Source organism: Chrysemys picta, chromosome 5 (assembly GCF_011386835.1).
Source record: "Chrysemys picta bellii isolate R12L10 chromosome 5, ASM1138683v2, whole genome shotgun sequence".
NCBI classification, from domain to species: Eukaryota; Metazoa; Chordata; order Testudines; family Emydidae; genus Chrysemys; species Chrysemys picta.
The window spans coordinates 3,380,287-3,394,178 of record NC_088795.1 but is presented as its reverse complement, the minus strand read 5'-3'; the positions used below and the strand labels follow the sequence as shown (position 1 = coordinate 3,394,178).

Genomic DNA, 13,892 nt, shown 5'->3' with positions numbered 1-13,892 from the left:
ACTGAAAAGGTATATTTTTTTCCATGTTCTTTGTTCTTGAAACTACTGATCTGTTTTGACTAAAATTTAAGGGGAACAATGTCACTCCCAGATGAAGAACAGCCCTGCCTATATTCAGCCAGAACAGAAAAGATTAACAAATTGTGAGCAACAGAATGGAAACCCTTATGTAACTTTGCTCGTGCTCCACCTATAATAATAACTGAATGTACATAGAGCTGGGTTCTGTTCTCTAGAATGGGTGGGGCGTGTTGGCAGGGCAGTCTATAGAAGGTTATGGTGTTACCTGTTTACCTCGTTGGTGGATAAATAGAACTTTCCTGGTCTGTCAGGCCAGCATCTTTTATGAGAACTAAACAGAACCAAGCAAACAGAAATCCAGTATTTAGAAAATATAGGGCCAGATTTTTAAAGGTATTCAGGTGCCTAGTGGGATTTTCAAAAGTGTCTGTGCAGGGTCGGTTGATTTTTAAATCAGTGATTTAAATCAGCAAGCAGGAAGCTTTGATTTAAATAATCAATTTTAATTTTGTTTTGTATTTGTACTTTTTAGTTATATTCCTAAAGAAAGGCTGAGGTATGTTTTGGTACTACTTTTTTACTAACCAGGAGAATATACCATAGCGATACATAGTTATTTAAGCAATTATATAGCTTTGCTTACATTTACTCAGATTCTTAATTTTTACTTCTTTTTATTATGTTAGAAAATATGGACACATTTCTCCTTTACTAGATGATAATTATTTGTTTACTTGTGATCTATGTCAGGCTGCATTTGGATGGAAAATGGAATTCAATTAAATGCACAAAATCAGCATTTTAAAATTTTCTGTTAGCTAAATAAAACTACCTTGCTAGATTCATGAGGGAAAAAAATTAAGTTGATCAAAACATGTTTTGTTTTTAAAACTGATTTAATAAACAAAGGAAGTATGATCTGTAGCTAGTGCGTTGAACTGATTGATTCTGGTCACCATGTCCTTCAAGATTTTAGAACTAGCAGATCTCAACCTCTCATGCTTCAGTTTTATTCATAGATTGGTAAACAAACTTTCTCCTTTTTCAGCTCCTAGTTGTTTTTTTAACTTTGAATGAGCTAGTAATTTAACTGAACTAATTGAATAAACTGAAATAAAGAAAATATTCTCTCTGCACCTGCAGAAGAGGCTACTGCTGTCTTGCACTACTGCTGTTTAGCACTTCAGCAAACTCTGCTTAGCCAGAGACTTGCACTAGTTCAGTGGTCTGACTTTCTTTAAAGCTTGGCAGCAAACAAGTATTGCTTGAATATTATTTTTTATGTAATGAAAATGGTTTTAATAGATTATAGTAAAGTTTAGGCCTTAACTGAAATTGTCATTATATGAGATTTGTTTGAACAGATATACTTTGTTTCTTTTTAAAAAATTAACTTCAATAAAAAAATTTATATATATATATATATATATATATATATATTTAATCTCGTTATCCACCTGGCTTTTTAGGCATTTAGGTGCTTTCAAAAATACCACTAGGAGCTTAAATACCTTTAAAATCTGTGTGCCGCTGTGTCACTATCTCCATAGCAATTAATGATGTGTCTGTGGGAGAGGCCACTGTAATATTTCCAGACTGGGAGCACCTGACTCCCGGTGGTAGAGTAGCATTTAAAGGATGCAGCAATCCTTAGCATTCATGAGGAAGAAGGGATTTAGAGAGAGGAAGGATGGCCCAGTGGCTAGGGCAAGCCTAGGACTTGAGCCATCTGGGTAAATTCCTTGCTCTGAAACAGACTCTCTGTGTGACTTTGGGCAGACCACTTAGGCTCTGTGTGCGTAACACTTAGGGTACATCTACACTACAGGGGGGAGTCGATTTAAGATACGCAAATTCAGCTACGTGAATAGCATAGCTGAATTCGATGTATCGCAGCCGACTTACCCCGCTGTGAGGACGGTGGCAAAATCGACTTCTGCGGCTTTCTGTCGACGGCACTTACTCCCATCTCCGCTGGTGGAGTAAGAGCGCCGATTCGGGGATCGATTGTCGCGTCCCAACGGGACGCGATAAATCGATCCCCGAGAGGTCGATTTCTACCCGCCGATTCAGGCGGGTAGTATAGACCTAGCCTTAGGCTCCCCATCTGTAAAATGGGAATTATTTGGGGAAAGTTCTCTGGCCTGACAGGAGGTCAGACTAGATGATCACAGTGGTACCTTCTGGCCTTGCAGACTATAAAAAGTTGGATCAATAGCACTTCCTTACCTGATGGAGGGGAGAGGCGCTCAGGTACTGTGGTAATTGGGGCCAGGTAAATACCATAAATTGGGAAAAAATGGAACTTCCCTTGTAATAACTTTGCTTTCCCATGCATCCTAATGCGTCTGCATCCTCTCAGTCCTGAAGTACATTATCGGACTCTCAGATAGCTTAATAAGTGATTACATATCCTGTATAAGACGCATCATTTTTAGTGACACAATTAGAATAAATCTTTTAAGCTTTCCCTTTGGAGCTTTGAAAATGGCTAGGGAGACTCTCCTTCTGAGGGCTCTGTTCTCAGAAGAGGCTGCTGGGAACTAAAAAGAAGCTTCTAGCTGCAAAAACCTTGCAGCATGTGCAATGATTCTCCTAGTGGAAATAAAACCTATTAAGATCAAGGGCCTGGTTTGCCACTCTAGTCTGGTGGAACTCCAGTGAGGGATTCGGGGGCTGTGTGATTCCTGGTGAAAAGCTTCTGGGCTGGGGAGCAAGGGACCTCTATCCCCTCCTTAAAACAGGGAAGTCTGCTTCCTGGGCCAAAAAGTCTCCACTGCTTCCTGGGGCCTTGGCTACACTTTCAAGTTACAGTGCAATAAAGCCGCCCACAGCGCTGTACCTCACTCCCCGTCCACGCTGGCAAGGCACGTACAGTGCTGTATCTCCGCGGCTACAGTGCTGCTGGTACTCCACCTCCCCGAGAGGAATAGTGAGTATTGCGCTGCCGCTGCTGTGCTGCGGCGCCAGTGTGGCCACTCAATACCCTCTGATTGGCCTCCAGAAGTATTTGGCAGTATCCCACAATGCCTGTTCTAGCCACTCTGGTCATCAGTTCGAACTCTACTGCCCTGGCCTCATGTGACCAACCATCAGACCCACCCTTTATATTCCCCGGGAATTTTAAAAATCCCCTTCCTGTTTGCTCAGCCAGGCGTGGAGTACTATCAGCAAATCTTTCCAGGTGACCATGCATCCACGCGCCAAGCGAGCCCCAGCATGGAGCAATGGCGAGTTGCTGGACCTCATCAGTATTTGGGGGGAGGAAGCTGTCCAGTCCCAGCTGCGCTCCAGCCGTAGGAATCACGATACCTTCGGGCAGATATCAAGGACCATGATGGAAAGGGGCCATGACTGGGATGCATTGCAGTGCAGGATTAAAGTGAAGGAGCTACAGAATGCCTACCGCAAAACCCGCGAGGCAAGCGGCCACTCGAATGCTCCCCCCGTGACCTGCCAATTCAACAAAGAACTGGAAGCGATACTTGGGGGTGACCCCACCTCCACTCCGAGCACCACCATGGACACTTCAGAGCGGCGGGGAGGAGGAGGAAAGCGGGAGTGAGGGTGCTGGGGTGGGGGGAGACACCCCGGAATCCCTGGAGGCATGCAGCCAGGAGCTCTTCTCGAGCCAGGAGGAAGGTAGCCAGTCGCAGCGGCCGGTACTTGGTGGAGAACAAACAGAAGAGCAGGTTCCCGGTAAGCGGCTTTTGTTTTCGGGAAGGAATTATTTTGGTGCGGGCTCTTTGGAAGAGGAGGGTTAGGGCTGCATGCATGCCTAGATGCGGAATAGTGCATTGATGTGGTCTATCACATCGCGGTAATCGGCCTTGGTAATCTCTTAGAAAGTCTCATCCAGAACGTGGGCCATGGGCTTGCGCAGGTTTATCAGGAGAGCCACCGTGGTCCTTGTCCCAGCCAGGCTAACGTGTCCGCGCCACTATGCCGCGAGGGGCGGGGGGACCATTGCTGCACACAGGCAAGCTGCATATGGGCCAGGGCGGAAGCCGCATTGCAGTAGAAGACCCTCCCTTGCTTCCCAGGTCACCCTTAGCAGCGAGATATCTTCCAGGACGAACTCCTGTGGAAAATGTTGGGACAGTGTTCAGTGTAGGTGCCCCCTGCAGCTGTTGGCTCTCCCCAAGGCACAGAAACCCAGAGTACAGTGCAGCCCTGAAACAATCAGTCCCCCTTACTCACTATTTTAGGGCTCCCGTGGGTTATATGCGCTCTCTTTGGGATGGGAAAATTATACTATTGTGTAGACTGTGTGTGCTCTCCTTAAGTGCGGGGGAATCATTACTCTGTCTGGTATAAACAATGCTGCCTCTGTTAAGTGTTGCATTTTGTCTTTATAGATGCAACCTTGAGATCTCAGCCGTCCGTGTTATCACCGGCTGAGAGACTGCAAAAACTCAGGAAGAGACCGCGAAAAAGCAAAGAAGAAATGCTGCAAGAAGTGATGCATTAATCTCTTAAAGAGAATCAAAAAGTGCAGGAGTGGAGGGAGAGCGAAAGCAGGATCCACCAGGAAAACGCAGCGCACCAGCGGCGAAGCGCGGAGCACTGGCAGCAAAGCACGGATCGGCTGATGAGCATCATGGAGCGCCAAGTGGACTCTATCCAGGCGCTCGTCGCCATGCAGGCGGAGCACTACCGCGCCCGTCCCCCCTGTAGCCCTTGTCCCAAAACTTTCTCTTGTGCCCCTATGTCACCTCCAAACCATTTTCCCCAACATCCGGGTTCTAACCGCCACCAGCTGGTTCCAACACCTGTATCTTCACCACCCAACCCTGGAAACTACGACCCTTAACCTCTGCACTCAACCCCCATCACCATGCAGTATAGCCATCCTGAAGTGCAGCACTCACTGCACAGCACTCCAGACAGGACATACGCAAATCTATGATTGTACCATTCCCCACCCCACTCCCTTGCCCTTTCTGATTCCCAAGCAGTTGTGTTTCTGTCAATAAATGAATTTTCTTTTCAATAAATGGATTTTTTGGCTTTGAAAACAAAACATTCTTTATTATTGCATAAAGTAAAAGATACCTTAGCCCAGGAAAGAAACAGGCACTGCAAGTCAGCTTAGCAAACACAGATTCCTACTAACATTGTAACCACTGCACTTCACTCCCATGCAGGGCACCAGACATTACTGCTGGTTTTTAGCCTCAAATTGCTCCCTCAAGGCATTCCTAATCCTTGCAGCCCCGCGCTGGGCCCCTCTAATAGCCCTGCTCTCTGGCTGTGCAAATTCAGCCTCCAGGTGTTGAACCTCGGAGGTCCATGCCTGACCGAATCTTTCACCCTTCCCTTCACAAATATTATGGAGGGTACAGCACGCGGATATAACCGCGGGGATGCTGTGTTTGGCTAAGTCCAGCTTCCCATACAGAGATCGCCAGCGGCCCTTTAAACGGCCAAAAGCACACTCCACGGTCATTTGGCATCGGCTCAGCCTGTAGTTGAACCGTTCCTTGCTGCTGTCAAGGCTCCTCGTGTAGGGTTTCATGAGCCACGGCATTAACGGGTAAGCGGGGTCTCCAAGGATCACAATGGGCATTTCAACTTCCCCTACCGTGATCTTCCACTCTGGGGAAAAAAGTCCCAGCCTGCAGCTTCCTGAACAGGCCAAAAGATTTTTGGAACAACAGTGTTCCAAAAGATGCGTGCGTCATGCACCTTTCCAGGCCAGCCTGCGTTAATATCAATGAAACGCCCACGGTGATCCACAAGCGCCTGGAGAGCCATAGAGAAATACCCCTTCCGATTAACGTACTCGGATGCTAGATGGGGTGGTGCCAGAATAGGAATATGCGTCCCATCTATCGCCCCTCCACAGTTAGGGAAACCCATTTGTGCAAAGCCATCCACAATGTCCTGCACGTTACCTGAAGTCACGGTTCTTCTGAGCAGGACGTGATTAATGGCCCTGCAAACTTGCATCAACACGATTCCAAAGGTCGACTTTCCCACTCCAAACTGGTTTGCAACTGATTGGTAGCTGTCTGGAGTTGCCAGCTTCCAGATTGCAATAGCCACCTGCTTCTCCACTGGCAGGACAGCTCTCAATCTCGTGTCCTTGCGCCGCAGGGTGGGGGCGAGCTCCTCACACAGTCCCATGAAAGTATCAGAGGGGTAGCTGTATTAGTCTGGATCTGTAAAAAGCAACAAAGAGTCCTGTGGCACCTTATAGACTAACAGATGTATTGGAGCATGAGCTTTCGTGGGTGAATGCCCACTTCGTCAGACACATGTATTCACCCACAAAAGCTTATGCTCCAATGCATCTGTTAGTCTGTAAGGTGCCACAGGACTCTTTGTTGCTTTTTACAGTCCCATGAAAGTGGCCTTTCTCATCCGAAAGTTCTGCAGCCACTGCTAGTCATCCCAGACTTGCATGGCAATGTGATCCCACCACTCAGTTCTTGTTTCCCAAGCCCAAAAGCGGCGTTCCACGGTGCTGAGCATGTCCGTGAATGCCACAAGCAATTTCGTGTCGTACGCGTTACGCAACTCACTATCATCATCGGACTCCTCACTGTCACTTTGGATCTTAAGGAATAACTCGACAGCCAAACGTGACGTACTGATGAGACTCGTCAGCCTACGCCTCAGCAGTTCAGGCTCTATTTCCGGCAGACCGAAACGGAACACAGATCGCTCTGCACAGAAACCGTTGAAAGATGGCGTTGAAAGATGGCGCTAAATGGTGCCAAATGTGGACGGAAACACCGGGATTGCTGGGATGCGAAGCGATGCATTACGGGGTATTGGGACAGGACCCACAAAGCCCCTCCCCACCCCGCCCCCTTCTCACAACGCATGGCGCCAGAATGGGAAGAAGTGCTCTGTGGGATAGCTGCCCGTAATGCACCGCTCCCAATAGCGCTGCAATTGCCGCAAATGTGGCCACGCCAGTGCGCTGGCAGCTGTCAGTGTGGACAGACTGCAGCGCTTTCCCTACTCAGCTGTACGAAGGCAGGTTTAACTCCCAGCGCTGGACATCTGCAAGTGTAGCCAGACCCTGGGTGCCCTAATTCCAGCTGTTTTTTCTGCAGTTCCCAAACCTTCCAGCCTCCGTCCATAACTTCTGTAGCCAGGTCTGTGTTTTCAGAACAAAATTCCAGGGCTTGCTGGAAATCTAGAAGCTGCATAAAACAGAGTGACTTTCAAATCAATATAAATCAGAGATCTCATCATGGCTGGTGTGATCTGTGTTTGTGTTTAATCCAAGAATCCTCCTTTTTCGAATGTACCTGGAGCTGCTCCAACATTTCTGGCCTGCACTGGACCCTGGGCCCTTGCTGCAGATTTTAGATCCCGCGTGGTGCCCAGTACACACACAGGGCCCTGCATTTAAGCAGATGTGACCTCCCTCCCCCGAAACAAGTGAAGAATTCCACCCCCCCTTGACCAATATGAACATTATGCAAGGGATTTGAAGTCAATTGTATGCTGACATCACAGGCCTGGTCAGCACTGGAGGTTTTTCTACCTTGAGTTAATTAATTGCCAATTAACTCAAGATTGTGAACATCTTGGCCTGGTCTTCAGTAGGAGAAATGGTGTGTTCTTAACTTGAATAAGCTAACTTTTGGTCTGTCTTCACTGCACAGTTAACCTGGGCTCTTACCTGGGTGTTAGCCCAAATCCCTACCAGCCACACAGAAAAGCATTTGAGCTGGGTTTGGAGCCTGGGAGAGCTGACCCCCTACGGGTACAGGCTAGAACCTGGGCTCCAGTTTATGCTGGGGTAGCTTGTGTTCGTTCTCTGAACCAGGGGCATAGTTGTGGCGTTGGGGAAAAAGCTGAGCTGCCACCATCTGTCATTGCCCGTCCACCTGAAAGCCGGGGCCCACCGAAATTTCCATTCCTAGCCACGCCACTGCTCTGAACTGGCATAAGCTATACCAGTAGAAGCACTTTTATACCAATATAGCCGTGCCCACAGCAGGAGGATTTTGCCAGTTGAACTAAACTGGTGCGTTAAACTGGCAGAACCTGTAAGTGTAGCGCAGGCCTGAGCTCACTTGTGTTAAGAACACACCTTTTGTCCTAGTGAAGGCACCCCTTTTGAAAGGCTCATTTCTTCTAGGCTACAAACAATTGTCATTTGTCCCAGGAAAATGGTTCTGCCAAACTACAAACGTTCAGTGTGTTAAAGTACCTCTAGTTAATGGACAGTCAGTTAACTTGAGGTACAAAGGTCTGGTGAAGACATGTAAAAACAAGCTGCCGTTTTCCAGGCCTCAGTCACTCCACAGTAGTACCCAAGATGGCTGATCTCGTGTGTAAGGGGGACCGACCCTTGTTCCACAATTGTGTGAATGCCCTGTGAGTTCAGATATACAAATACAATGCAGCAAAACCACTGCCGAGGTGCCAGGGGCATCCCAGGGGTTGTGATGATACCACAACCCACACGAACCCCACACATGCAGTCAGAAGCCAGTCGGGTGACTGTGTGTTTAGCTCTATGGTCCAGGCTTACCTGTGTAGTAAGATGTATAATAGCCTAACCCTCTATCCCAGTTGTATAAAGTCTGTGGGAATCTGGATGCACAGTGGGTGCAGGATTGTGCTTACTCAGTGCATATACTGCTGTGCCCTGCCATGCAGGAGAACCCAGATCTTATTCCTAGCTCTGTCGTCACACTGCCCTGCGGAGCAGATACGGGAGGGGCTTTGGAAGCCATGTGTCCAGACCTAGGACTTGTCTACACTATCACTTAAGTCGATGTAACTTGTGTCGCTCAGGGGTGTGAAAAAGCCACCCCAAGTGAGGCAAGTTACGTTGACTTAAAGCGGTGTCCCCACCATTGTGGTGGAGTAATTAAGCTGACATGAAAGCGCTCTCCTGTCAGCATAGCGCGTCTTCAGGCGTTCTACAGCGGCGCAGCTGTGCTGATACACTGTGGTAGTGTAGACTAGCCCCGAGGCAGTGCCTCTTGCCATTCAGCATCAGGTTGTCCAGCTGGGCTCCCCGAGGAGAACAGCTTCTCTGAGCCAGGAGGCGTTGGGGCTGCGACAGGCGCCTGGGGCTGGGAAGTGTCAAGCAGAGTAGAAAGGTCGGGTGTGAACATGGGACAGAACTATTGCTGGCTCTGACATTGACTCTTAACCCTTTATGGCTCTGAAAAACCCACTTCCCCTCTGTGCGTCAGTCTCCCTATCTGGGTATTACCTCTGAGGTGATGGTGAGGATCAGTCAGGCCTACGTTTACAAATGTGCTTGCTCACTTTAGCTAGTCACCATGACGCACCAAGGGGCCTGATTTCCAGAGGTGCGGAGCACCCACAACCTCCATTCTAATCGGTTAGAGTTTTGCACTTCTGAAAATCAAGCCCCAGATGTCTTATGCTGGAAGGACGGGGGCCCAACTCAGTGACCATTTGTGAAATATTTGGCCCCCATGTTTACAAAGCATGCTATAAATGCACCATATTTATAGTTGTAATAATCCACAGAGGCGTTCTGCTGTTCAGCACTCTGTTAGTAACTAGTTGAAATTCTATGGCCTGTGTTAAACAGGAGATCAGACTAAATGTTCTAATTGTTCCTTAATATACATCAGCCTCCACTAGAGCATTGCACTGACTTTGAAGTTTGCCTAAGAGGAAGCTTGTACATTCTGCTCCTCTGGTCACTTAAAAGAGTGGATCAGGCAAGCTGCGCAGAGTAGCAGTGCATGATCACACCTTGTACTGGGGGACTGCTCCTACTGAAATCCACAGGCAATGCAAAAGTCCTCTTTGCAGATTGGATCAGGCTGAGCTCAGTTATGTTACTGGTGGGTGACTCAGCCGAGTAGTTGGGAGGTATAGTGTTGCAGCCCTTGTATTGGAGACAGCTTAACTCAGGATCCAGAAGCTATTAGGGTCGGTAAAATGTATCCGAAGCAATGACTTTCACCTAGTTCTGTGAGTTCATTGGGATTCTCTTCTTAAGCACCTATGGCTGTGCATCCTGACCGTAGTAGGGAGGACTCAGCACTTTTGAAAAAAACAGATCCTGGGTGTCTCAAGTCAGATCCCCAAACCGAGAGATCCCCAGAACTAGAGGAAATGTTTGAAGATGTTAGGCCTTAATAAAAGAGCAAGCACTTGGACGTAGTCTTTTGTAGGAATGTTTTCAGGGAGAGAATCTGCTATTCTGTCTAGCTTCCCCCACTCCCTTTTCCCCAAAAAACAGAGAGAGAGAGACAGAGACTGAGGAGAGCTTAACATTTGAAAAATAAGGAGATGATATTTTGATTAGGTGCCTTTATATTTAGGAACTGTTAAGGGATAACAAAAGTACATAAAATCAAATATTCTCTAATCTGAATATCTTGTGTTCACATTGCATATCTTGTAGCTGCACTGCTTGGGTTACTAACAGAGTGCTCTGCCATACTGTTCTCTTTCAGTTGGGGGCAGCGAATCTTTGCGTTCCTATTGGAAGATGTACCTGCCCAGGGTTCTAGTGCTGATATACGTTGTGGATTCAGCAGATCATGAGCGCTTCCCTTTGGCTAAACAGCTTCTTCATCAGTTGATCCAAAATGACTCCACTCTGCCCGTGGTGATCCTAGCCAATAAACAGGTAAAAGGGAAACTTAAACCTCTCCAAACACATTTGAATCTTTAAAGACCAGGTATTTCAGAAGCTGATCTTCAATTTTGTGCTTCCCAATTGCAGATGAAAACAATCTCTGGATTGGTTTTGCACTCACAGTTTAGGTCAGGTGCTTAGATATCCATATGACCTAAGTGGGAGTGTAAATAATTGCACATGTGAAATTGTGTGTGCAATTTGCAGGTGCAGAAATGGAGAACTGGCTAACCCTGGTTGACAGCTTGGACCTGAAGGCTCAGCAATGTGTCTGTACAGTGTCTTGGGAAAATATTATTTAATTTAGGGGCTGGAGGGCATTTCTCTCTATGTTTCACGTTACCTACTAGTGTCCACTTAGTGGATCCCAAATGATTCTTTATATTAGGCACTTTGTGTTTCATAGAATGGGTGCATAGCTGAAGGAACTGCAATATGCTTTCTCTCAGCTAGACACATTTTCTCCTACCTAATGCACTAAAATACAGAAGATAACTTTGTATTCCTTGGCTACTCTGCGCCCTGTATTGAATCACACCCATATTATATCCATATGACAAAGAAAATGCCTGTTTTTTTCTAAAACAAGATACTCTTATCTTACTAAAACCCTATTTGTTTCTTTTGCTTTGCCTCAGATTTTCTAATGAGTTGACTTTTACTTGGGCCATGCATCTGTCTGATGGGTGTGCACTTCCAGAAATCCATTGGGTCATGTTCCCAGTGGGGACTCTCAAGTTCAGGGATGAGCCTTGCTGTCAGAGACATTGGAACAGCATAAAACAGGATCATGCCCTTGGATTGTATGGAGCTAGCCAGATTTTCAAAAGGCCGAAGGGTTTTGGGAGCACAGATCACAGAGACAGTAGGAATTTATGCTCCGAAATCCATTAGACACTTTTGAAAATCTTCCCCTCAATTCACAGTGTTCACTCTCAATTATCCAAATGTTCTGGTCTTTGCCTCAGAGCCTGAATGGCGTAATTGGTGTTTATAAGGGATGCAAGTAACAGAGTTGTTTTGTCTTTGTTGGTCAGGATCTCAAAGGTGCATATTGCATCACAGACATTCATGATGCCCTGGCATTGTCTGAAATGGGAGATGAGAGAAAGATGTTCCTGATTGGAACCCACGTGGCAGAGGATGGCTCCGAGATCTCTTCCAGCATGAAGGATGCCAAGGAACTGATTGCGCAGCTGGTTTCAGAAACTCAGTGACAACTGTTCTCCTGGGAGCAGGAATGGGATACTGTGTTATTGTACTGCCAGCTTGCAGCCACAATAGTTTCACTTTCAAATCAAAATATGTGGCATTATTTTTCCTAATGCGTGGAGTTTATATGAAAATGATGTCAATTTGTTACAAACATCTATTTTATTTAGGGTTTGCAGTTTAAAATATCTTTGAAAAGCAGTGTCTTTTTTTTAAATATTTGTAGGGTGGGGGAAGTTTCAAGAAGACAGAGTTAATGGGAGAGGCAGTTTAGAAACACTGACCCAGATCCTCAGCTGTTATAAATCAACCTTATTCAATTAACTTCAATTACATGACACTGATTTGTACCAGCTGAGGAGCTGAGCCTGACATTGTTTGTTTCTGTGTTTTACAAAATCCTAATAACAATGATTTCTGCACTTTCAAATAGGAAAACGTTCCCCCAGTGTTGGGACGGTTACGATTGTTCAGAAGTGGCTAGCAATTTTGGATGCCCCAATTTCTGAGTGTCCAGCTTGACACCTTTGGGAAGGGCTGTTTTTCAGAGGGTGGCCATTTGTCACTTTCTGGAAATCAGGCCCTTTTAAGGTGTCTTGAGTTGGGCACCCAAAATCACTAATCCCTTTTGAAAAGCTTGGCTTGTAGCCTTTTGTTAGTGTGTGAAAACCAGGAAGTGAAACTGAGAAGGCAGAAACCACTGTCTAAGGGTTTCTTTGACTATAGAAATAGTTTCAACAGTATAACTTACAATGAGAATTTAAACCTGTTTAGTTAGTGGTGCAAACGGCTGTAGGGACACTTACTTTAGTTTGAGTGGCTTATTTTGGTTTAGTTTAATTCAACTAGGAACCTGTTTAAGCTAAACTGAAATTAGCCATTCTTATACCAGATAAAGCTGTCCAGCCACCCCTCTTGCATTAGTTTAACTATATTGGTTTTAAAGACAATTAAAGTTACTTCAGGGCAAGTTGACAAGCCCTGAACTAAGTCAAATGCCAAAAGTAAACAAACGGTATCAAAGATGAAAAATAAATCACATTTTAAAAATTACTTCGGCTATTTACAGATAAGGAAAACAGTTTGTTCATTATGTTCATCTTGCCATTGTCTCTTTAATTTAAAGAATGTACCTCCTTAAGAATATTTAGAAAATACTGTAAATACCAAGCAAAGGTTTTGTAACAGCAGATACTGTACAAAGGTTTTGTAGCAGCAGCCTTTCCATTTGTCCACTGAAACAGTTATATAAAGCAGAACCTTTTATCGTAGTCACATGTCTGAGTTTCATTTATCTGGCAAGACTGCTCAGCTGATATTCCAGAACCTCCCGATGGTCTGGTAGAGTTAGTTTTAGGTTTTATTACACTCTGGTATTGTTAATGTCAAAATCCTGGTCCCAGCCTTCCCACTCTCTTTCTCCAAAGACCTCTTTTCCTCTGCTTCGCACACATCTCCTGTTCTAGGCTGCTGCTTCACCTCCCACCTCCTGACTCAGCTCAGGCAGCTAGCACTTTCCCCCTGGTTAACAGCGACTGCCTGCAACCATTCCTTGGGCCACTCCTGTTAGTTGATTGTCTGGGGAAAGGAAGGGGGTTCAAACTCTCTCTCATGCTGCTTGTTGGGGAGGGTAAGTGTGTTCATTTCAAACCTCGGTCTCTGTCCAGTTTCCAACCTCACCATTCCGCCTGTATAGTGCTGAACCCCTAGCTCCAGGAGCAGCTCTGACCCAAAATATTGGTCTTTACTGACTTAAAGAGCAGACCAAAACTGATTTTTCTGCCAGATAGACTACTGGAGCAGAACTTGAACCAAATTCAGTGACACCACTACTGCTTTGTTTCCCTGCCCTTTGCCCTAAGCTGAGCAAGAGGTGATGATCGCTCAAAACAGAGGTTATGGACTTAATACAGAAATTACTGGGTAAAATTCTTTGGCCTGTGAGCTATGCAGGAGGTCAGATTGACTGATCATAATGGTATCTTCTGGCCTTAGAACATAAGAACGGGCATACTGGGTCAGACCAAAGGTCCATCTAGCCCAGTTTCCTGCCTTC

General features: G+C 46.0%; 1 protein-coding gene across 1 annotated transcript in view; it reads left to right on the top strand.

Moving 5' to 3' along the window:
• ARL9 (ADP ribosylation factor like GTPase 9) overlaps positions 1 to 13,107 on the top strand; it is a 38,896-nt gene extending 25,789 nt beyond the window's left edge. The window contains exons 3-4 of the mRNA XM_065595818.1: positions 10,440 to 10,615; positions 11,662 to 13,107. Of these exons, the coding sequence (XP_065451890.1) occupies positions 10,440 to 10,615; positions 11,662 to 11,841 (356 nt within the window). The 3' untranslated portion in view covers positions 11,842 to 13,107. The remainder of the gene's footprint in view (positions 1 to 10,439; positions 10,616 to 11,661) is intronic.
• The last annotated feature ends 785 nt before the right edge of the window (positions 13,108 to 13,892 follow it).